The 23,682-nt window shown below is 39.7% G+C and overlaps 1 protein-coding gene and 1 long non-coding RNA gene across 2 annotated transcripts in view; one reads left to right on the top strand and one right to left on the bottom strand.

Moving 5' to 3' along the window:
- Positions 1-19,007, bottom strand: part of Sptlc1 (serine palmitoyltransferase, long chain base subunit 1) — a 103,302-nt gene extending 84,295 nt beyond the window's left edge. Inside the window, exons 1-3 of the mRNA XM_005408864.2 lie at positions 18,871-19,007; positions 16,035-16,142; positions 15,274-15,368 (exon numbers count right to left, since the gene is read on the bottom strand). Of these exons, the coding sequence (XP_005408921.1) occupies positions 15,274-15,368; positions 16,035-16,142; positions 18,871-18,927 (260 nt within the window). The 5' untranslated portion in view covers positions 18,928-19,007. The remainder of the gene's footprint in view (positions 1-15,273; positions 15,369-16,034; positions 16,143-18,870) is intronic.
- Positions 19,008-19,099: 92 nt separating this feature from the next.
- Positions 19,100-23,682, top strand: part of LOC102011229 — a 57,378-nt gene continuing 52,795 nt past the window's right edge. Inside the window, exon 1 of the long non-coding RNA XR_264517.2 lies at positions 19,100-19,354. This is a non-coding gene — a long non-coding RNA (uncharacterized LOC102011229). The remainder of the gene's footprint in view (positions 19,355-23,682) is intronic.

Raw genomic sequence — 23,682 nt, 5'->3', positions numbered from 1 at the left:
AAAGAAACAGCTAAAAAAGATCTCTTGAAAGAAAAAATATGGAATAATACAAACCAGACGAAAGCATGTAAGGAAAAAGGATAAAGGAAGAACCGACTGAGGGAGCTATGATAGGTAAGTGATTTAAAAATAAATTTAACAAGCTGCTAAATGAGTATTTCCAATTTCTGAAATTAATGCTGGAATGATATTTACGAATATCGCCACTCCCTCAAATTAAAAAAAAAAAAAAAAAAAGGATTAGGGTGGCGAGCTATACAGGAGCCAGGTCTGAGTATGGCTGGAATAGGAGGATGGGCTCTTGAGGAGACTACTCTACTCTCTGCAGACACACACTCAAGCCACAACCATGCTTTAAAAGCATGGGGTCCAACTCTGGGACAGTGACAGAAGGAGTGAGTCAGTAAGGCTAGGGATCATGCTGGCAGTGAAGAGCAGTGAGTGGATAGCACAACCCCTCCCACCCTGCGACCATTGAGTCTGGCACAAGTGTGCATACACACACACACACACACACACACACACACACAGTAGAGAAGATCAAAGCAGGACTGGCTGTCTCCTCAGTGACAGCAGCAGCAGAGAGACGGCCTATACCCCACCACACCCCAACCTGCAACATGCAGCATGAGAAGACTGAGATTTGCCAATGGAAGTGGAACAGAGAAGGCTGGTCTGACCAGGAGGATCCAATTGCACACACTGGAAGCAGCCTTAGACTGTCTCTATCTGAGGACTGTAAAACAACTGGGAAAGAGACACAGAGACAAACAGGTTTTTTGACTTTTTTTTTAGGTTGTTTAAGTCTTTGCCTTTACTCTTGTTCTGATCTATTTGTCTTCTTTCTCTTCCTTAACTACATGTCTGATTTTGTGATAGTTACATGTGAGTGAGTATTCTTTCCAGTCTCTGTGGTCTACTTTGAAAATCTTTTGCTCTCTCTTTCTTTCTGTCTCTCATGCCCTCTTCTCCAATTTCCCAAAGCCCGGTTTTGTCCTCCAGGCTTGCTTCTACTAAATTTCTCCTGATTCAGCTTTCTGTTTTGACTCCTATCCCTCTTAAGTTTCCCCATCAAAGGGTAAAATCACTCTCCTAAGGGGAAAATCTTTATATACAAGTTACAAAATAATGCTAGGTTTTGTTATACAACTGTAGATCTTGTGCCTATGGTTAAAGGTATCAAATTAATAATTACCAGTCTGTTAGGTTGTAGGCTGTGTTTGATGTTATTTTTATCTCTAACTGTACTCCTTTAGCCAGGATATCATCCCTGTTATAATCAGCTGTTCACCCATGTATGACAACACTGTGATTGGGGTCATAATCATTTCCATAATCCAGCACCAAAGGACTAGGTGTTTAGCCAAATCAACAGCAACATCCCATCATTAATAAATTGGGAAGGTAGGATAGACAAAAAGATCAAAAACCACCTATATCTACAAGACCTCTCTGAGGAACAGATATCTCCTAAGGAAGCCTTAATATTAGTGATAAAGCTATCTACTGTAAGAAACTTACAAGGATCAACACAGAAAAATAAAATTAAAAAAAAAAAAAAAAACAGAAAATTACAAGACACAGACGTAAAGTGCAATCCCAGACCTCCATCCTATTCTAGGCAAATTCAGGGAACAAAGACACAAAGGAAATCAGAAGCCATGCACATGAATAATGTGGAATAATAATAGCAGAAGTTTGAAAACAAATGCATGAGGGTACAGAAAAAAAAAAAAAAAAATCACAGAAAAAATAATCTCCTAGGTTAAAAAGGCATTGATGACCATAATGATGGACTTGCTCAGAAAACCTAAACACAGATTTAAAAAAATAGAGGAGCAAAGTAAAATAATTGAAACCCTGAATACTCAACATGGGAAATAAATGGAATCTAGGAAACAGACTCAAATAGAACAGAATGCAAATTTCATTGCAAGTTTACAAGATTGACAATGAAGGTGAAGACAAATATCAAACTTAGAAGACAGGATATTGGTTAGTGATCAAGAACAGAAAGATCTCTTAAAAATAGCAAGGGACCATGAAAAAGCAATCCAACAGCTACAACCTGATGCAAAAAAAGAACAATTTATGAATGGTCTGACTCAATGAAAAATCAGGAGTCAGCACAACCAACATAAAGAAACCTGTTCATTGAAATAATGGGAAAAAACTTCCCAAGGATGGAAAAAGAATTAGACATACAGTTAAGTGAGGCACAAAGAAATCCAAGTATTCATGAACAAAATAAATCTATATCAAAGCTTGTAATAATCAAGATTCTACAAATTTAGCACAAGAATCTGTTAAAACCTGTTAGATAAAAGAAAAAAATCACCTATAAAGGAAATCCTATCTGAATCACAGCAGACTTAAACTCAACATAAACCCTAAAGTCAAGGGGAGCTTGCAGAGAAGCATTTCAAATTCTGAAAGATAACAACTTCCAACCCAGATTGGAGTATCTTGCAAAACTATCATTCCAAATCAATGGAGAAATAGGATGCTTCCATGACAAAGAGCACCTGAAGAAACTGAAGAAAACTCATGACCACCAAACCAACCCTAAAAAATGAATCTGGAATGCTCTGGAAAATATTTTAGAAAGATACAAACATAAAGATAACCATAATCCCAAAAACGCCAACAGAAAGAATCCATCAGGCAAAGCAAGCAATTGGAAGCAACAATGGGAAAATAAAATGACAAAGATAGGTCAATATATATCAGTTATAATCATCAATGTACATGGTCTCCATTCACCATCTCATGGTCTGTGTCTGGATGTCTCCCAAAAGCCCCATGCAGTCATGGAGGAAGATTTTAGAGTTTATGATTGATTCATGGTCCAATGTTGGGATTATGGTTGGGAAAGCTACACTTGCCCGGGGGCGGATAGTTTGCATACAATATAACGGACGGAAAGAGGCTTGCTCTTCCCTCTGCCACTCCTCCCTCTTTGTTCTTGCTTTTGCTGTTTTCTGCTGCCATGAACTGTTTCCCAGTGCCATGTGCCACTCTGCCTTGGAGCCAGCCAAGTATGGACTGAAACCTCCACAAATTAACTTAATAAACCTTTCCTTCCTTAATTTTGGCATCAGGTATTTTGTCTCAGCACAAGAGAAAAGTAATCAGGACAACATCAAAAATGGAAGAATGGATCAAGAAACAAGATCCAACAATATGTAGGATCCAATAAACACATTTAAATAAAAAATTCACAGCCTGGAAGTCAAAGGATGGAAATAATACTTCATGCATGAGGTCAAACTCCAAAAAAAGAAGGTGTAGTGATTCCAATTACAGACAAAGTCAACTTCAAGACAAATCTGATCAAGAGATAAAGAAGGTCACTACACACTTGTTGACAGAAAAATTCAGGAGGAAGAGATAACAATCAAATATATATGCACCAAACACAAGTGCACCCAACCACATAAAAGCAATATTAATGGATAAGAAAAATCAAATAAGCACTAATATAATTGTAATGTGAGATTTTAATACCCTACTGTTACAAACAGATGTATCAGCCAGAAAACAAACGAAGAAAGAAATACACAGTTGAAACAAACTAATGAACAATGGTACTTAGAAGATGTCTACAGAGTGTTCCACCTCAAAACATTAGAACACACATTCTTGGGGCTAGGGATTTAGCTTAGCGGCACAGTGCCTACCTGGTAAGTACAAGGTTGTGGTTCAATTCCCGGTACCAAAAAAAAAAAAACAATACACATTCTTCACAGCTGCACTTGGGACATTCTCCAAAATAACCACATCGTAGCCCATACAACATGCTTAAGTAAATGCAAAGGAAATGAAATTATCCCATGCATAATATCAGATCATAGCGCAATGAGACTGGAAATTAATGGCAAAAGAAACCACAAAAACTACATAAATGCATGGAAATTAAATAACTTTCTCCTGAACAACCAATGGGTCACAGATGAAATTAAAGAAGTTAAACAGTAGTAACAATTAAATGATAATGCCAATACAATGTACTGGAACTTATGAGATGCAATGAAAGCAGTCCTAAGAGAGAACTGTATAGCAGTGAATTCTCTTATCAGGAAAACAGAATAACCACAAATATATAACCTAATGCTAAACCTCAAACTTACACAAAAAGAATAAGTCAAGTCCAAAGCTCATATGAGGAAGGAAATTATAAAGAGTGGAGGAGAAATCAAGGCACTACAGGGCTGGGGATATAGCTGAGCAGCACAAGCGCCTGCCTGCCAAGCGCAAAGTCCTGAGTTTGATTCCCAGTACCAAATAAAAAAGGCAATAGACACAATAAAACACAAATAATGTATTTATTTGTATTGAAATAATACAATTTATTGTATTATTTCAATTTGTATTGTATTTGTATTTGTTTCAATTTGTATTTCAATTTGTATTTGTTTCAATTTGTATTGAAAACAATACAAATAATGAATCAAAGAATTGGTTCTTTGAAAGAATAAGTAAAACTGACAAACTCTTAGCCAATCTTATCAAAAAAGGTAAATAAAAGACTCAAGTTCATGCAGCTTGAAAAGAAAAAGGTGAACTCCAATGGATCCGGTGGATTCAGAAGGTCATCAATACTTACTTCCAGAAGCTTTCCTTTATAGGATGGAAAACACAAAAGAAATGGACACATTCACAGATATATACTTATTACCAAAGCTGAATCAAGAAGATATAAGCATTCTAAATGACCAAATGTCAGTCAATGAAATTGAAGATGTAATTAAAAACTTACCCACAATGAAAACCCCAGGTCCTAATGGATTCATTACTGAATTCTACAAGACATTTAGACAAGATCTAATGCCATTACTCCTCAAAGTCTTTCACTTTCTCCCTGCCCTTGGCTTTCATCCTTCAAACACAACTACCATGCACCAGCAGTTCATCCCCTCCTCTTCCTCCTTCACTTGTTATGGTTTGTGTCTGTGTGTCCCCCCAAAGCCTCATGCAGTCATGGGGCAGGCTTTTAGAGTTTGACTGATTATGGGTGTGAGAGCTACACCCGCCCTGAGGTGAACAGTTTACATACGTAAGGGAGAGGAACTGGCTGCTTGAGGCCATTCCTCCCTTTTAGTGTTCGTTGCTTTTGCTGTGTTCTGCCGCCATGAGCTGTAGCCCTCTGCCATGTGCCACTCTGCCTTGTAACCTGCCAAGTATAGACTGAAACCTCCACAAACTAACTGTAAGTGAAATAAACCTTTCCTTGCTTAATTTTGGGTGTCAAGTATTTTGTCCCAGTCATGAGAGGAAAGTAACCAAGACACTTGTCAATCCCATAGTTTGGGACACTTCTAGTCCCACTCATGCTACCCACGCTACCCCTGTACTAATTCACCTCAGGGATCCTTTGACCTTCCCCTGTGTTCTCCAATATCCAACAGGCCCCAAACATCAATGGGGAATCAAACTTATAATCCAATGCCTATGGTTTCCTTAAAACTGCCCATTCACCCTACAATACCCCTATTCTGATACTCAAACCAAATGGCTCCAATTGTTTAGTTCAAGATCTCAGGGTAATCAACAATGCAGTTACACCAGTTTACCCAGTGGTGCCAAACTCTTTACACCATGCTCTTTCTTGTTCCCCAAAGACGCCTTCTTCACTGTCCCCCTACACCTTGATTGTCAGGATCTCTTCACCTTTACATGGATAGACCCAGATACCCTCTGGTCTCTACTGCTCACATGGATGGTCCTCCCTCAGGAGTTCAGGGATAGTCTTCACTTCTTTAGACAAACACTTGGTAGTGATCTCACAGCCTTCAATCGCAAACCCAGCACTCTCCTCCAATATTCAGATGACCTCCTTCTCTGCTCTCCCTCCCATGTTCTAGTTATACAACATACAGCTACCCTCTTCAACTTTCTCTCGGGTCATGGATATAGCTTCTCCTGCCAAAGCTCAAATAGCCTCATCAAAAGTCAAATATTTAGGGCTCATCCTCACTCCCACCACTTGCTCAATTACTGCCGATCACAAAGCCCTTCTTTGTGACCTCCAAGTGCCAACTATAAAACAACAAGTTCTATCCTTCCTTGTTCTAGCTAAAGAACTTCTTTTGCCTTTGGATTCCTAACTGCTTCTCTAACTCTTTATACAGCATCCAAGGGCTCTTTGTCAGAACCCCTCAACCCCACTCCTCCTATACATTCTTCCTTTTACAAATTATAAGAGGTCCTCTTAAGAGCCCTGACCCTCACTCTCCCAAACCCAACCCAACCCTTCACTCCATACATACCACTTAACATTATATTGCTGTGCGAGTATTAGGACACATAAAGAGACCTTTCATGCAAGCAGTGGCATATCATTCAACACAGATAACACAGTATGCAGATGGGCTCCCTGCCTCCGGGTCATTGCTGCAGCAGTGATATTAACACAGAGGAAAAAAGCTCATTTTAGGACAATCAATCATAGTACACGCTCCTCATCGCCTTAATGAGCTCATCTCACACAAGACACTCCTCGCACTAATGACTCCTTTCCGCTTACAACAGGCCCATTTGGTACTCATACAAGACCCTTCCATTACTATTTCTCCAGCATCCCCTCAACCCAGCCACTACTCCTCACCTCTGATGAGACTCCCCTCACCACAATTGCACTGAAGTCTTACACATGACCCCTATTCCCTTCCCCCACATTAATAGCACTCCTCTCCCTTCAGCCTCTGACACATGGTTCATAGACAGTAGTTAACCAACACAGGCACTCAAAAGAGGACAGGACATGCCACAGTCAACAGATCTAAAATAATAGAAGCAGGTGCAATGCCACCTGGAACAGCTTCACAAAAGGCAGAGCTTACTGCCCTCACATGAACCCTCACACTGGCCAAAGACAGAATCATAAACATTTATACTGACTCAAAATACACATTTAGTATCCTCCACTCCCATGTCACCATCTGGCAAGAATGGGGTTTTATTAGCACTCCAGGCACTCCCATCACCAACATACCTCTCATCCTCAAACTTCTAGAGGTAGCACAGCTCCCAAAACAGGCAGCAGTCATTCATTGCAGGGGACACCAAACTCCACTGGATCCCCTTTCTCAGGGTAACACCTCTGCTGACTCACAGGCCAAATTAGCTACACAACAGCCACACCCTTCCTGCCTTCTCCCCTTGTTCCAAATGCCCTACCCTTACCCCAATACTCACCAGAACAACTACATTTACTCCATAAACCTAATTGTCATCAGAACAGGGATGATCCTTTTCAAGGATCAAAGCTTCTCCTCTCAGACCAATAGGCATTAGCTATCATCACTGACTTACACAACTGCTTTCATGTAGGCACCCAGGCCCTAACCTTCTAACCTCCCTCACTACACATCCCATTCACCAAATCACCCAAAACTGCCCTCTCTGTACCAAGACCTCTCCTCAAGGACACTTACCACCTCCTTCCTTCCCAACCCACCAACTCCATGGACACACTCCAGGCAAAGACTGGCAGATATATTTTAAACATATGCCTCATCATAAAACTCATAGGTATCTTCTTACTTCTGTCTGCACTTTCTCAGGATGGATAGAGGCCCTTCCCACTGCCCAACAGACCGCAGACACAGTTTCTAATATTCTCATATAAGAAATCCTTCCCAAATCAGCCTACCTCAAAGTATCCAATCAGATACCAGGCCAGCTTTTCTCTCTCAGATCACTCAATAGGTATCCTCAAATCTTAACATTACTTGGAATCTACACATACCATATCACCCACAGTCCTCAGGAAAAGTAGAAAAGCCTCCTAAAAACACACCTCATAAACCTCATCCTAGAGCTACACTTACCTTGGCCTGAAGTCCTCCCCTTAGCTCTAATCACTCAGAGCACTTCCTAGAGTGCCCACTTTTCTAAGTCCCTTTGAGCTCCTGTATGATAGACTATCTGTGCAACAACTTTCCCATCTCAAATAACCTTCCTCCCATTGCTGACTATATCCCAACACTATCCTTCCTCTGAAACCTTTTGTGACAACATGCCGACCTCTGCCTCCCACAGCCAATAAATAATATACAGCCAAAACCCCCTATAACTCCTGGAAACTTAATATATCTAAAATCTTCTAAGCCCACAGGATTACAGCCCAAGTGGACAAAACTCCACCTGGTCTTCCTCACGACCCCCACAGTGATAAAGATCACTAGTCTTCCATCCTGATTCCATGTCACCCAAGCTAAGAGGTGTCCCAATAACACTAATACCTCCAATCCCAAACTCTCCTCCCTAAAACGGTCATCACACCTCCTGTCCCACACCCACCTTCACCTCACCTCACAAGCTTCCAGATTAACCCATGTATTGCTATCCTGTCTGGTTTCTGATCCTCTTTCTCCTACTAATTTTTACATTTGCTGCTGGACTCCAGACAGTCTTTCCAAAGGACTTTCAGATCCCATCTATTTTTATTTGGGACAGCAGTTTTTGGACTCTACTCTTAATTGCCTACCTTAGCAACACCCTCAGTAGACACCAGAACTATCACTCTAGCCTACTATAGTTTGTTTGGCTCAAACCTGCCCTTTTTTTCTGACAAGATGCTGCTCTTTACCCTGCCTTCATTTTGCTTGACCTTTGGTTTCCCTTCCCTACATCAGCCTCTCCAACCTTACCTATTTGTTTACTTCCACAAAACAAGATGGGAGTATCTCAAAAAAACTGGGCTATAGGTCCTCTCACACTCAACTTCTCCTTTTGCACTTTAGACCTCCCCGTCATGTCCTTGTTGCAGGAAACCCTTTCCTCAAGTGTTTAGTGATTTCACGTGTCTTTCCCCCACATTATACATCTACCCACAAAACAAATACTGTCCCTGTCTTGATTCCGCCCAATACCACTGCCCCTCCTGGGGCTGTGAATGCAGAGGTCTCTATTTGCCAAACAACTTTTGGAAAAACTCAGACAGCCAACTTCACCTCAAGCTTACCCAAACAACAAAAGTTAAAGACCAATTCATCTTACATTTTACTGTTTCCCGACCAGACACCTTCCTACTTTTCCCCAAAGTGCTACTTGTGGACTTTGAGAATATAACCCCCACAGCTATGAAACTGGCCTATTCCCAGTCCCTCAGAAAAGACAACTACAGACCACACAGATTCTTGACACTCTTACTTGCCTTACTCCTTCCTCTCTTCACAACCCCGCCTCAACTTCCATATGCCAACTTCTCAATGACACCTTTCAATTTCTCAAAATTGTTACTCAAACTCCTAATGCCATGGACCTTTCCAGTTGCTAGCTCTGATTACCCTTCCAACAAGACCAACACGTCTTTCCCAGTCACCCTAAATATCTCACTTCAATCTAACTCTAAGACTAAAATCATCAGCCCTGAGTCTAGCTCTAAAACACCTATGGCTTAAAAACCTCTCTTGCATCTATCACGCTAATCCTTCCCAGTCTGCCTCTAAGGTGGGAAATCTAACCTCTTACACATACCTCCACCCTACTCCAGATACCTCAACTCCCATCTGACCTCCTCATGGACAATTTTTTTGTCTGTGACCAGGGAGCATTTACCTGTCTTCCATCCACACAGAAGGGCCCTGCACTCTGGCAGTGGCAGCTGCACAGGTCACCCTAAACACCGAAGTCCGAATCATAACAGGACTACAAGCCATATCCCAACACCACCAAAGGTCCCATAGAGTGGTACAGATCACCTCAATCTTAACAGGCATAGGCCTCTTTACGGCCATTAATATGGGAGCCAAGGGTATTAGAACAGCTGCTCACTTCTATTCTGTTATCTACCAGATTTGCTGATGCTATCCATGATATCACAGCATCCATTAACTTCCTTCAAACCCAGAACAACTTGTTAGCTGCCACAGTCCTTCAAAACTGTGGAGTTCTTGATGTCTTAACACCTGAAAAAACTGGCACCTGTACCATGCTGGGAGAAGAATGCTGATACTTCATAAACCAATTCGGTACTGTCATGGATAAGGTACAAAAATCCTGGGACCCTGCTGCCAATGTATGAAAGGAGGTCACGAGCTCCTCTTCTTGGTCTTCTTGGTAGCCTAACCTAGACTCCTGGGCACCTATCATCCTCCCTATCCTAGGACCTCTCACTATGATTATCCTCCTACTCCTCATAGCATCCTGCCTTTTTAAACTTTTTCCAAGATTTCCTCAGTGCAGGATATGGGCCCTCACCAGAGAACTCCTTGTCTTGGCTGAGACCCCTGGCACCAGCTTCTACATAGGCCTGACCCGCCCTCCCATCAACCACAACAACCTCTACTATGACGCACCCCATCAGCAGAAAGCAGTTTGAGAGAGTCATCACCCCTTAAACAACAAAAAGATAGAAATGATGGGTTTCCATCCATGTGGAAAATTCTCCCAGGTGATCATGGTAGTGATCCAGCATAGCATAGGGTCCAAAACAATGTGTCACTCCAAGACTAATTTCTGTATTCTTCTTCTCCCAATTTAACCTCAACTTCCTGTTTCCTTTTTGTGCACACACCAACAATTCCCCAATCAGTTCTTGATACATCACCTTAACCACCCATGTAAAGTCCACCCAGCCCAATAAATACACCGTTCCCCTGCCTCCACCTCAGAGGATTCTTGCATTCTCCTGCAGCCCTCCTGCACTTACAATAAAAGCTTCTATTATCTCTGTCCGCTCTCATTTGCACCAAAGAAAAATCATACAATTTCAACAGTCTTAGTGGAGATCTATACTCCTGGAAGAAGATAAGGATGAACTAGAGACTGGTACATAGAACCAAGCAAAGGGAAGTGAGCAAAGGGAAGATTAACTCCAGGAAAAACAAATGTACAAAAAAGAAAAAAGCACTGGTCTGAATAATGCATGACATTACAGCAATTGTAAATGTGCAAATAATATGATACCCTCTTCCAACTCTGCAGAAAGGCCCCAGAAGGGCTGTGGAGAACCACCTGGATGGCTCTCCTACAAAGAACAGCATTTGTGTATGCTCTGCCTCTGTGTATTAATATGTACAGAGCTGGCTAGGATATTTACTTATCCTCTCAATTGGCTTTAAGCAATGCAAATGGGTCTAGTTGAGGTGCTGATGTGTAGTCTTCAAAGCAATGAGACAGGTCAGTGATGCTCCACCTACAGCTCCCAAGTAATATGTGTGAGCTAGGCTGAGTAAAGCCAAGCTGTTAGCTGAGAATGAGCCTGGAGAAAAGAGTCTATGACTTCTCAGGGCATGGAGTACACATCAGAACTGAAGCACCAACACCGGAACACCAGATACTACCCCAATCTTTGATATGCAGATTACTCTTTCTGCACGCCTCTCTCTCTGCATATTGCAGAGATTTCAGGCCTCCTACCTAACCAAGCTCACAGCACTTGCAGCCACTCTCACAGTCACTCATCCCTGGGCCACACCCCTCTTCACAAATTAATAAAACCTGGTTTGGTCCCAGGTCTTGTTCTGGTAAGCCATTATTCTGATTAGACTTAAAAGTCCTCTTACTCCCCACAACTACATATATGCCTTAGTGTCTTTATTCTCCACATGTGTTGTACTGTAAGTTGTAGCTTGGAATTAATTTATTAGAATTCTAGTAACTTTTCCATGGGATTACACACGTGGATTTTTCTGGACCACAATGAGGTCCAGAGGGCTTTCTATAAAAGGCTACTACAAGTCTGTGAGAGCAAGTGTGGGTGTGTTTCTATATAGCCAGCCTTTCTCTCCTATGATGGATATAATAAAAACTGGAAAGTAATTTAATGGAAAATCAACAGATTAACAAATACGTGGAGCAACTTCCTAACAAAACCAGAGGGAATACCAGAAAAAAAGGCAAAAGAAATAGCAATTCCTCCAACTAGAGAGTGGACATCTGAGATGAGGTAGGGTGATAGATGTAGTTTTCCAAAAAAATTTTGTATTATGCACATGCCTAATTAATTAAACTTACCTATCAGTAAAATTTAATATAGTAACTGATGGGAGAATTCACGAGCATCTCAACAGATGCTGAATAAGTATCTCATAAAATTTAGTATTCTGGTTTAAACAAAAATTTGCCTAGCAAACTAGGAAAAGAATTTGAATGCCTGTAATAAATTATTTTTCAATATGGCATATAGGACTCTTACACTGCTCTTACTCAATACTGAATGGAAAGAGTCTTACCTATTAGGTTAAGGAACAGAAAGAAAAAGATGCCTCTCATAACACAAACAAAAACTCCCTGGCACTCAGAGATGATATCCATTAAAAGATATGCAATGTCAGATTCCTGGGTGTGGCACTGTACTATAGTTATGCAAGACTTTACTACTACTGCAGAAAACTAGGTAAAAGGTATTTAGGTGTTACTTTGGATCTAAGATGTTTCTCAAAGGCCCATATGCTGAAGGCTTGGTGGCCAGTCCATGATATAAATGGTAAGTGATGGAACCATTAGGAGATGAGGTCTAGTGGGAGGTAGTTAGGTCACTAGAGCATATAACTGAAGGGAATGTTGGATCCCTGGCCCCTACTGCTCTCTCCTTTTGCTTCCTATGTGCCATAAAGTAAGCAGACTCATCACCTCATGCTTTCTACCATGATGTATCTGGTCACAAGCCTAAAAGCAATAGTGCCAAGTGATCATGGACCAAAACCTTTGAAACTGTAAGCCAAATAAGTCTTTCCTCCTTTTAAATTGTTTATCTCAGGTGTTCTGTTACAGTGACAGGACGATGACAAACACAAGCATCTGTCTGCATTTTTTGTCTTACAACTGCACAGGAATTCGCAAATACTTCAAAAGAAAAATCAGGAAAAAGATAAAAGTCTTTATGATGAAAATGCTAAAAAAAATTCTGTATTTATATTGCAGGAAATAAAAAATCCAAGTATATAAATGATAAACCACATACAAGGGTGGTAAGGTTTACAATCAGCAAGATACTAATTTGCTATAAATTAATCGAGAGGGGCTGGGGATTTAGCTCAGCAGCAAAAGCGCCTGCCTGGCAAGCGCAATGTCGTGAGTTCGGTTCCCGGTACCGGAGAAAAACCAAAAAAATAAAAAATAAATAAATTAATCGAGAAACTCAACCGATACCTAATAAAAACTCAAAAACTTTTTTTTTTTTTTTGGTCAAATCTGATCAGCTAAACCTAAACTAGCGAAGAATAAAGGGCAAGAAAGCCTAGCCAATTCTGAAAAACAAGGAATTGTGAGGGCTCACACTAGTCAAAATTTGTTATAAAACTGTGGTATTTACGAGTACGGCTCTGGCATGTGAAAAGATAAGAATAGCAGAAGAATAGATAAGAATATGTCAGAAACAGATCCTTAATAAGGGAACATGGTATACAATGGAAGTGAAATTTCAACCAGTACATAAAGAACGGACTATTCAACTAATAACGCTGGGACAACTACCATAAAGAAAATAGTCAAATTAGACTTTAGAGTAGGACAGAATTTCTCAACTCCTCAAAAGACCAAGGTATATAACAAAAGACTGGTAAGTTTGATTTTAGATCATGTAACCTTTTGTAGGATTAAAGAGATCCACAGATATGAAGAGTAAAAGCCTCTCTTAGATTAGAAGTAGAAAAATATCATCAAGAAAATATCTTGGAATACAATTTTTAAAGAGAATACCAAATAGTTACATATTAGTAAATATATATATGGCAACAGGCCCTTGCAGTAAAATTTTAGCTATATGCAAAGGAAAAACATCCACTGCTTTCAAGACATAGCTTATCTTGTACACAAATCAAGAGTAACCTCAATTTATATATATATATATAATATATATATCTTTTTAAAAATTTGCTTGAAGACAGGCATGATGGTGCACTCCTATAATCCTAGCACTCGGGAGGCTGAGGCATGAGGTTCAATACAAGTTCGAGGCTAGCTTGGGTTACATGGTGAGTTCAAAGCCAGCCTCAACTACATAAGGAGACCCTGTCTAAAAATAAATAAATAAAAATACATTTGCAATATAGATATCAAAATGTTAATACTTATTAATCTGTGCGGTGTGTATACAGATGTCTACTGTTTTCTGCATATTTAAAATACTTCTTTACGGGCTTCTGGGATGTGGGAAAAGAGAAAGGAACGAAGGAGAAATTTTGTATGTATGTATATACAGGATAGATAACATGGTTGTTCTTCTGTCTTCTATTTCTATGCTGAAAGAAACTGTCAATGAGTCTTTAGTTGACCAGTATTGCATGTTTATATCTGTTTTCATGAGAAGCCACTTTGAAGATATCAATATGTAATACAACCACCATTGTTAATTCCCTACCAGTTTGTAACTCTGTATTGTCTGTATTGTGCTTGTGATATGTTGTAAAATGTTGTATGTCTGTTAATGTTTCCCTCCTTTTATCTTTAAAATAAACAAAAAATAAAATAAAATAAAATAAAATACTTCTTTACTTAAAGAAACATATATACTACAGAAAGGTAATATAAGAATTAAAAATACAGTAGATCAGAATTGGAAGATAAGAGGAAGGGGGCATAAATGAGCTGAAGTTATATAATTCATATTCTAAGGATCAAGACATGTGTATAGCTGAAAACCAAGGACCAGTAGTACCTGCAGACTATTAATATCTACAGTTGTGAAGGCACCTCACAATAGACGTAAAACCACACACAAACCAGGTAGGGGAAAGCAGGAGTCTGATGCTTTTCATTTTAAATGTCTCTGACCATTTAAAATATTACCATGGGCTTACTTTACTTTGGGAGGAAAAAAAACCTTTTTGAAAAAAAGAAATTTCAATGTCCAAATCCAAGACTGTCCCATCACTGTTAGCTCAGGAGCTTCTCTCTGGCACTGGCTATTTCCTGTCTTGATTTTCTCCCTCATATTATTAGACTACAGAAATACTCCAGAGAATGCCTAGACCACCTCTAAAACATTTCCATATGTGAAATTAATATTGCCAGAAATTTCTGGGAGTAAGTAACTGCTTCAGTTAAAAAAAGAATGCTGCTAGAAGTACTGGCACACCCTATAAACCCAGCTATTTAGGAGGATGAGGCAGGGGATCACAAATTTGAGGACAGACTTGGCAACATAGTAAGATCCTGTTTCAAAATAAAAAATGAAAAAGCCTGTGGAGGTATTTCAAGCGGTAACTAGAGCATGTGACAGGTCCTGGTACTGGGGGAAAAAAAAGTAATATGCTATAAACTTTAGCAAATACAAGTATAGGACACCAAACGTAAGTCCATTAGGTAGCAAAATCCATTTACCCTGAAACGATGTTGTAGTTGAGAGCTGGATGGTCTTTGGAGACAGGAGGAACCAGAGGTTCTGGCTGCCACTCTTCAATCAATTCCTCCTTTTCCTACAGGACAGAAGGAAGTACAATATAGCATAGTGCTCAAGACTTTACACTGACTCCAGCAATGTCTAAACTATGTGCTGGAACAGAAATTTACAATGAATACACTGCCAGAAATCCCCCTTCTAGCTGTTGCGGCTGGAAGGAAAATGGAACCCTTCTCTAACTGTGTACACTTACCACCTTTATCTCTTTCCTAAAAAGCTGAAGACTTTTTTCCATGCGATTTTGTATATAACTTGACAATTTAAGAAACTTGTATTTCTATGATCAGGATTTATTTTTCCCCTTACCACATAACAACACATTCCTTGAGATGAGGGTACGCTGGAGTCTTCCAACTCAATCACTTTTGTAAAGACTACCTGGGTAACTCATGAAACTTTCATTTGGACAATAAATAACATTTGGACAATATGCAGTAACTGCTCCTGTTTCCTCAAACCATCTACTTGTTGGTTATTTATTTTCAGGAAAAAGTACAGAGTCAAAATATGGCACTCCTTTGAATACTGACTTTCTCCATATGTTATCTACTCTTTATTTGATTCTGCTTGATTTCCTTACATGACAAAACATTTTAACATAACTATATAATTGAGTCACAACTTTTTTAGAAAGATGCAACAGTTATAATCACACATCTAATAAGAGATGTAAATTTCTTACCTTGATTGTAAGATCTGATCGTTCTTGTAACTTGTAAGTTTTAGAGAAAAGAAGTCTGATTATCCACAATATTAAAATTCCTTCTAAAATAAGATGGTAAGCAGGAGCCTAGGAGTAAAAAATAAAAACAAAAAAAATAGAACACTTCAAAGCCTACACATAAAATTTAGCCAACCTGTAAATACTGCCACTAATGACCTTTAACCTATTGCTTCTTACAACTTACTTTCAAAACTCCCTTAATGTCTATTCATTTCTTTTTCCCATTTTTAACAACAGGTAGTGTTAACATGAGAAACCTGTTAACTTTAGATTTTAAAACTTCTTTAATGAATAAAAATGTAGTTTAAAAATGAAAATATGACACAGAATCCCAATATTTAACACAGTATCAATTATCACATCCTTCAGGTAATTTAAATACTTACTGGGAGAAAACGACTGTAATAAAATATTTCACAGCTCAATAATCCTTCTATCATCTCTATCTACTCATGGATAAGCTAAAAGAGGTAGGTGAAAACTGGTTTCCACGAGTCTTAATAAGCTTTCCACAATGTACTATATTTTCTGTATTCCCAATAAATCTCCTTAAATCCTGCCTGGAATATGGCAGAGGGAGAAAAACTTTTAAGTGCTTAAACGAATAGCATTTCTCTTTTCTGTCAGTTACCCAAAAGCATATTATGTTTTCCATATCAATATGCACAAGAATATCTTAATGAAATTTACTATCACAGACCTTTTTCACTTTTATGTTTTCAGGACAAAGGCTAGGCTGACTTGTGTGGAAAAAGTCCAGATATTAACTAAACCCCTACTCAGTTAGTAATGGGTTGCTCTACTCCAGTGGGCTGTTACTGGAAATATCATTTTAAAAAGGCAATTCAAAATATAAATTATTTTCAAGCATCAAACAAAGAGAAGTGATAATAATTTATTATAGTTTAAAAACAAAATAAAACCACCAAGCGAATCCAGAGCCTGGTAAAGTGCCAAAAAATACAGATGTAAATTTTCTACTCAAAGTACAATAACTTTAAAAGCACATATATATACTACACCCCCCCCATTACTTCTTTTTAGGGCAAACTATACAAGCTTCTTCAAGTTTTACAAAGTATACAGAAATTGCAAACCTGGCGTGGTGGCACACGCCTGTAATCCCAGCACTCAGGAGGCTGAGGCAGGAGGATCGCTGCGAATTTGAGACCAGCCTAGGCTACAAAGTGAGTTCAAAGCCAGCCTGAACTGCATAGCTAGACTCTGTCTCAAAAAAAAAACAAAAAAATGAAATTTTAAAAAAGAAGAAATTGCAAATACATAAGAAGTCTCTCCTTCAGATGACTTTTTTAAATTTGCTGGTCCCCTTAAGTATAATTCATTCAGGAACTAAGTATAATATTCATATTTTGCTCAACAGTTGGAATGTGGCAGGTAAATGTCACTAAGCAGTCTACCCACAGGGCTGGGGATTTAGCTCAGCGGCAAAAGCGCCTGCCTGGCAAGCGCAAGGTCGTGAGTTCGGTTCTCGGTACCGGAGAAAAAACAAAAAAAAAAAAAACAGTCTACCCACAAAGAAATTACTCTTAAAAAAAGGTGAGGAACTAATGGAGTAAATTAGTAACAATCACAAATGCCACTTCAGGAATTTACACCTCAGGAACTTTCCCAGTTCTTTCTGCTGGTCACTTTCAGGGTATAAGAAGTTACATCGTCAAAGACTTCAAAAGGGGAACAAACACTAACAGAAAATCATTCACTTCTGAAAAAACTGGTTATGGCTTTTCTTATCTTAATAGCTGTAACTAATTTAATGAGGATAGGAGAGAGCTAAAAAGTGTGCTACCTCCAATATTGTTAAAAATGCATTCTGTCTGGGAATGTCTTGTAATGGAACACACTATCATCACTCCTTCCAGTGAGCTGCAATACTGTTTCAAAAAAAGTTACCAAAAGAAAAATGAAACTTTAAATATAAGCTCTATAAGCACGGGGGCTCTGGATTGTTTGCCCTCTGAACCATTCTTAACGTCTAGATCTGTAGGGCACTACATTGTGATCACCAATCACATATGGATATTTAAATTTATATTTAAGTTTAATTAGATCTGTAGGGCACTACATTGTGATCACCAATCACATATGGATATTTAAATTTATATTTAAGTTTAATTAGAAATTCTGTTCCTCCTCGGTGCCTACAATCACAGGTGGTTAGTTACCACTATACTGAACAGCCCTAAAGTAGCAGATGCAGAAGTTCTACAGGAAAGCCCAGGTTGTTAAATTACTAAACATTCTCTTAAGATTGACAACTTGATTTCATATTATCTCACATACCTGGGATAGCCAGCCTTTCAAAGAAACAAAAACTTAACTATTCTCCCTAAAAACCTATTAAAATACTTGCATGTTTTCAAGACAGAAAATGGGATGTATGTGGGGAAATGACAAATTATTTCATATTCGTAAACCCAAATCCTTCGGCTTTTCTAACCCACCCATTCCCTACTCCCACAAAAACAGGCTCCAATTTTTCACATTTTTTCTCAAATAACTTCTTCTTATTTCCAGGGACCTGATTCCTCAAACACACATTCAGACAGAGTTTTAAACTCTCCAACCCACGCCCCCTGCCAAGAGCTCCTTTCCAGCGTCAGGACCCGACCCGCCCGCCTGAGCTCCTCCCTACACTCTAGGCTGGGCGGCCGGAACCGGGACCTCGGAGCCCGGCCGTCGGGGTGTGACCCAGTCAGCGCCGCTACGGCCTCGGACCACAGATTCACTGGCACCGTCACCCTCTCCCCAGGGCCGATGTGGCCGCAGTACCCACCTCGTAGAGCGCCTGCACCATCTCCACCAGTACCCACTGCTCCGCCGGGGTCGCCATAGTCAGCTACAAGATTTCCCTCCGGAAGGCGGATCACCGGGAAGTGAAACAGAGCGCGGTGCGGCGCGACGCAGCGCAGTGACGTAACGCGTCGCGGGGGCGGGCGACCGAGCGCGGGTACCTCTTCCTGACGCTTGCGCCAGAGCGGTTGAAGACTGGCGGATTGGGCTGGCTACGGTCCTCGCGTTTGCGAACAAAAGGCGTATCCTTGTGCTGAGGACTCTGGGTCCCGCGCTGGCCTCTTTGTGGCGAGTCACGGTTAATGACCCTGAGCTAGGCGGTCAGTTCGACGCAAACAGAAGATGATTACAACATACGTCGTCTCTGAAATTGCTAGTCCTTGGATGCATTTTCATTTTCTTGAAAAGCCGGAAGAAGTAACTACAAAAATGTTAAACTCTGGTACAACAGCCCACACCAAGAGCAGGTATGGGACCTGTGAGAGCCTTAGAGCGGATGCGCGCCCTTTTGATGGCATGGGGTTCTTAAAAGTCGGATCACAGAGACCTCGCATAATTTACTTCCTTGTTACTTTGTTCGAATAGCCCCCACAATATCATGTATTTTTAAGAGTGGGAGACTTTCTCAAAATGATTTGCAATTTGTATTTCTTCTTCCATTGGAGTTATGCATTTCCCTGTTGGTAAATGGTTATTTCTAGCGTCTCCCCACTTACAAACAACACTGCCATAAATATCCATGTTCCATGTGCTTTCCTCCTTCTGTGGATTGTGAGGAGTTCAGATAAGTTTTCTTAAAGTGGGCTTTTCATCAAAAAGTGTGACTAATGTTGATACTGTCATTGTCTCCCCCAAGTTTTTCAACCAATTTAAAATGGCTGGAAATGTACCCACACTGTAATCAATGATAGGTATTATTGTATCTTTAAAAAAAATTTTTTTTGTTGCCAATTTAAGGGATCCTAAATGATTACCTCCCTGGGCTTTATTGTCTATCTCCTTATTCATGAGATTGCATATCAACTCATTTTTATCCATTTTTATTAGCTTTTTTCATTTTCTTAGGGATTTATATGAACTCATATATTCTCAATGTCTTATATTTTCTTATTTCATATGTGAAATTTATTTTTGCTTAGTATTTTTGTAGCAGTTCCTGCTGTCTCACGGTATTTACATTTAAAAGTTTATGTCATGTGTTGGTCTGTTCCTTTATGACTCGTGGTTTACACCTTAGGGCACCAGTACACCTGTGTCTGCATTGGTTTGCTGTTAGCTCCTTTACTCTGCAAATTGTGTTTCTGTGTGATGAGATATATGGGCCTTAGTTATTTTCTCTAAAAGAATAACAGATTTTCCCAGTGCCATTTTTTTGGCTTTCCTTAGTACTCCGAAGTGGCACCAGGAGTCTGTGACTTTTCTGCTCAGACTTGGTGCTGTGCAGCCCACAATGCCAACGCTGTGCCCACTTCCTTGATTTCTACCCTTACACGTGTGCACGTGGCCTCCAGGTACATTCATTCTAATGGGCCTCACCTGCATTTCCCAAAAGCCCACCTTCGGGCTGATGGATCCAAGCTCCCTGCTCTAATAAGGATTTGGAAGTGTCTGAAATTTCTTTTCCTGGGTAGTATTTAATAGTGTGGATTGCTCAGATCTAAACATTACAGCTCCTTTGTTACATATGCACTTACACTTTTCCAAATAGGCCACATTTGGAAGTTTCTGGTGTTAGGAGATAGACATGTCTTTTGGGAGGCTACCTTTCAACCTACTGTGATTTTACAAATTCATTTCCTTCTCACATGCAAAATATATTCACCTAAGCCCAACATCTCTGAAGGTCTTAGAACTCATCTAAATATCAGTTCAAAATATTCAAAATATCATAATCTGAATCATATGTAGTTGAGTCTCTGGGTATAAATCCTACTAGCCAGAATTCCTCTACCTGTGAAACATGAAAACAAATTATTTGCTTCCAAAATACAATGATGGAGCAGGTGTATAATAGACATTTCCATTCCAAAAGAAGGAAAACAGAAGATATCATACATCCCAGCAAATTAGAAATCCAGCAAGGCAAGTCTCATTGTCTGAGAATATGATTTACAGCTTTTTTATCCGACTTCATGATTTCCTGGGCTTCTGTGTGCATCCTGGCTCAGTAGGTCTCTGGTTCTGCACTTTTAGCTTTTTATCCCTGTTCCCACAGCTCTATCCTGATAGTCATTCTTCCTTTTTTAACTGGAAGGGAGCTGAGTGGCTGTATCAGCACACTTTCTGTCTATAGAGTTTGAAATATCTGACAACCCTATTTTTTTGTCTTGTCTCGATTGTGCCTGGCCAAGCTGACAGTGTTTCTGCTGAAATAACCTGGAAGACCTTGTGGGTCTCCCACTTATGCTGTCAGGTGTGTATTGTTAGTCAAGAAGGTCCCCTACAGTTGTTTCCTGGATATTTTTATATCCTGGCCTTGGTAGGGTAGTTGAGTGGGTCCATCAGTTCAAGAGATAGTTCAAGGAAAGTACGTATTTACTTGAGCTGATAATGTTGGAGACAGTTTGGGAAGTGTGCTTACATCTTTACAAGTTAAGTGTGCTTACATCTTTACAAGTTAAAAGGCTATGACCCCTCCACCCCTGCCCTCCAAACCACATCACACTCCAGGTGCAGAGTCCTCAGCTGACCTGTCAGGTTAGTCACATCTACAGACTCGATGCAAAGTATTTCATATGTATTTTCAATGCTGGCTCCCACAGTGGGGTCTGATCAGAAGAGCAAGTCACTGGGAGTGTGACCTGGAAGGGTGTATCCCCCTCTCCATCTTCTTGCTTCTCTCTCTGAGGCATCATGTAAGCAAATTTCTTCTGACAGGACTTTCCACCATGGCTTTCTGCTTTGGAGCCAGCTGACTATGGATTGAAACTTCTTAAAACCATGAGCCCAAATAAACCTCTCCTCCTTTAAGTTCAGAGTTTTAAGTATTTTTTCCTGCTGATGAGAAAGTAACTAAGATTGATGGATAAATAGAATGATACTGACTGTAGGAATTACTTTATATCATTACATAAGTCAGGAGGTTCTGTGATCTGCCACCTGCAAGCTGGAGAGCTGGGAAAGCCCTCAGCATATTGGACCATGGCAACCTGCACTGGGGAAGGCTGCCTGCTTTATTCAGCCTATCAATTCAAGTACAGTAACTCTCCAACTTACAAACAAGTTCCCTCTCAGGAGGTCATTCATAGGCAGACTCATTCATAAGTCTAACAAAATGAGTCTTGTACACCTTTGACCCATATATACACTGTAAAGCATAAAAATACCCAACACACACACAAGGGGCTGGAGATTTAGCTCAGCAACATAGCGCTCGCCTGGCAAGCACAAGGTCGTGAGTTCAATTCCTGGTACCGGAAAAAAACAAAACAAAACAAAAAACCAAGCACACACAAATATAGTAAGTCACTGAACACTGTACTACTGTACACTATTACTGTACCATAAGCACACAGTGGAACACCTGTGCCAATGTCTGGCAGCAAACATGTGAGCTACACCTGTAATTTGTTCACATCTACAAATGTTTGTATGTGAGGTCCCTTCCTATCTGTGAAAGTTCAAAACTTGAACGTTTGTAAGTCAGGGACCTACTGTGCTGATATCCTGGAGACACCCTCACAGACACAGAATTAAGTTTATTGGTACATTTTAATTATACATAATGATCACTTTCATAATAGGCATTTTGCACCTGTACATGACTTATTTCAATTCCTTTTTTTCCTCATCCCCTGTTTGCCTCAATCCCTCTTTCCCTCCTTATTTACAAAAGCTTTTTTCTTCATTCATTTCCCTCTCCTCCTCTCCCTAGTTTCTCTTTCCATGTGAGCATTGTCTTCCACTTCCTAATATCTAATATATATTCTGGTACTTATTTACACTTTCAGTTTCTCACACTAGAGAAACAGTGGGATATTTACACATATCAGTTTGATTTATTTCACTTAAGAGTATGGACTCAAGATCCATCCATTTACTAAACAGTGTCTCAAGTTTATCCTTCTTTATGGCTGTGTAGCAAACCATTGTATTAAAAACTTTTTACACTCATCTGTTAATGGCATTAGGGTTGTTTCCAAGATTTAATTATTACAAACTGTGCCACTATAAACATGGGTATGCATAAATCATTGTGGTACGAGGTTTTTAATTTTTTCCAGGAGATACCAAGAAGAAATAGCTGAGTCAAATGGAACTGCTATTTTTAATTTTTTGAGGAATCTCCACACTGATTTCCACGGTGACTGCACCAGTCTACATTCCCAACAACAGTGGAGAAGTGTTCCTTTCCTTTTTCCCGCATCCCCACCAGCATTTATTATTGGTTGATTTCTTGATAATTGCTATTCTTTCTGGAGTGACATGGAATCTCAGCATTCTTTCAATTTGCATCTCTTGAATGGCCAGTGATGCTGAACACTTTGTCATATATTTATTTGCCATTTCTACTTCTTCATCTTAGAAATATATCCATTTCAGATGCCTAGTTTTGGATTACGTATTTAAATATGGGTGGTGTGGTTTTTTTGCAATGCTTTATATATTCCACGTATTAGTCCCTTGTCTGAGGAGTCGCTTACAAAATTTTTCTTTAACTCAGTTGATGATTTCTTTTTGCAAAAGCTTTTTAATAAGGTGAGATCCCAGTTGTTGATTCTTTCTAATATTTCCCTTGCAATTTGGGCTTTATTCATGAAGTCTTTGCAAATTTACTGTTTTTGATTAATATTCA

This window comes from Chinchilla lanigera, unplaced genomic scaffold, assembly GCF_000276665.1.
Source record: "Chinchilla lanigera isolate Chin_1 unplaced genomic scaffold, ChiLan1.0 scaffold00114, whole genome shotgun sequence".
Classification (NCBI taxonomy): Eukaryota; Metazoa; Chordata; class Mammalia; order Rodentia; family Chinchillidae; genus Chinchilla; species Chinchilla lanigera.
The sequence above is the reverse complement of the archived record's forward strand: the minus strand, read 5'-3'. Positions and strand labels throughout refer to the sequence as shown.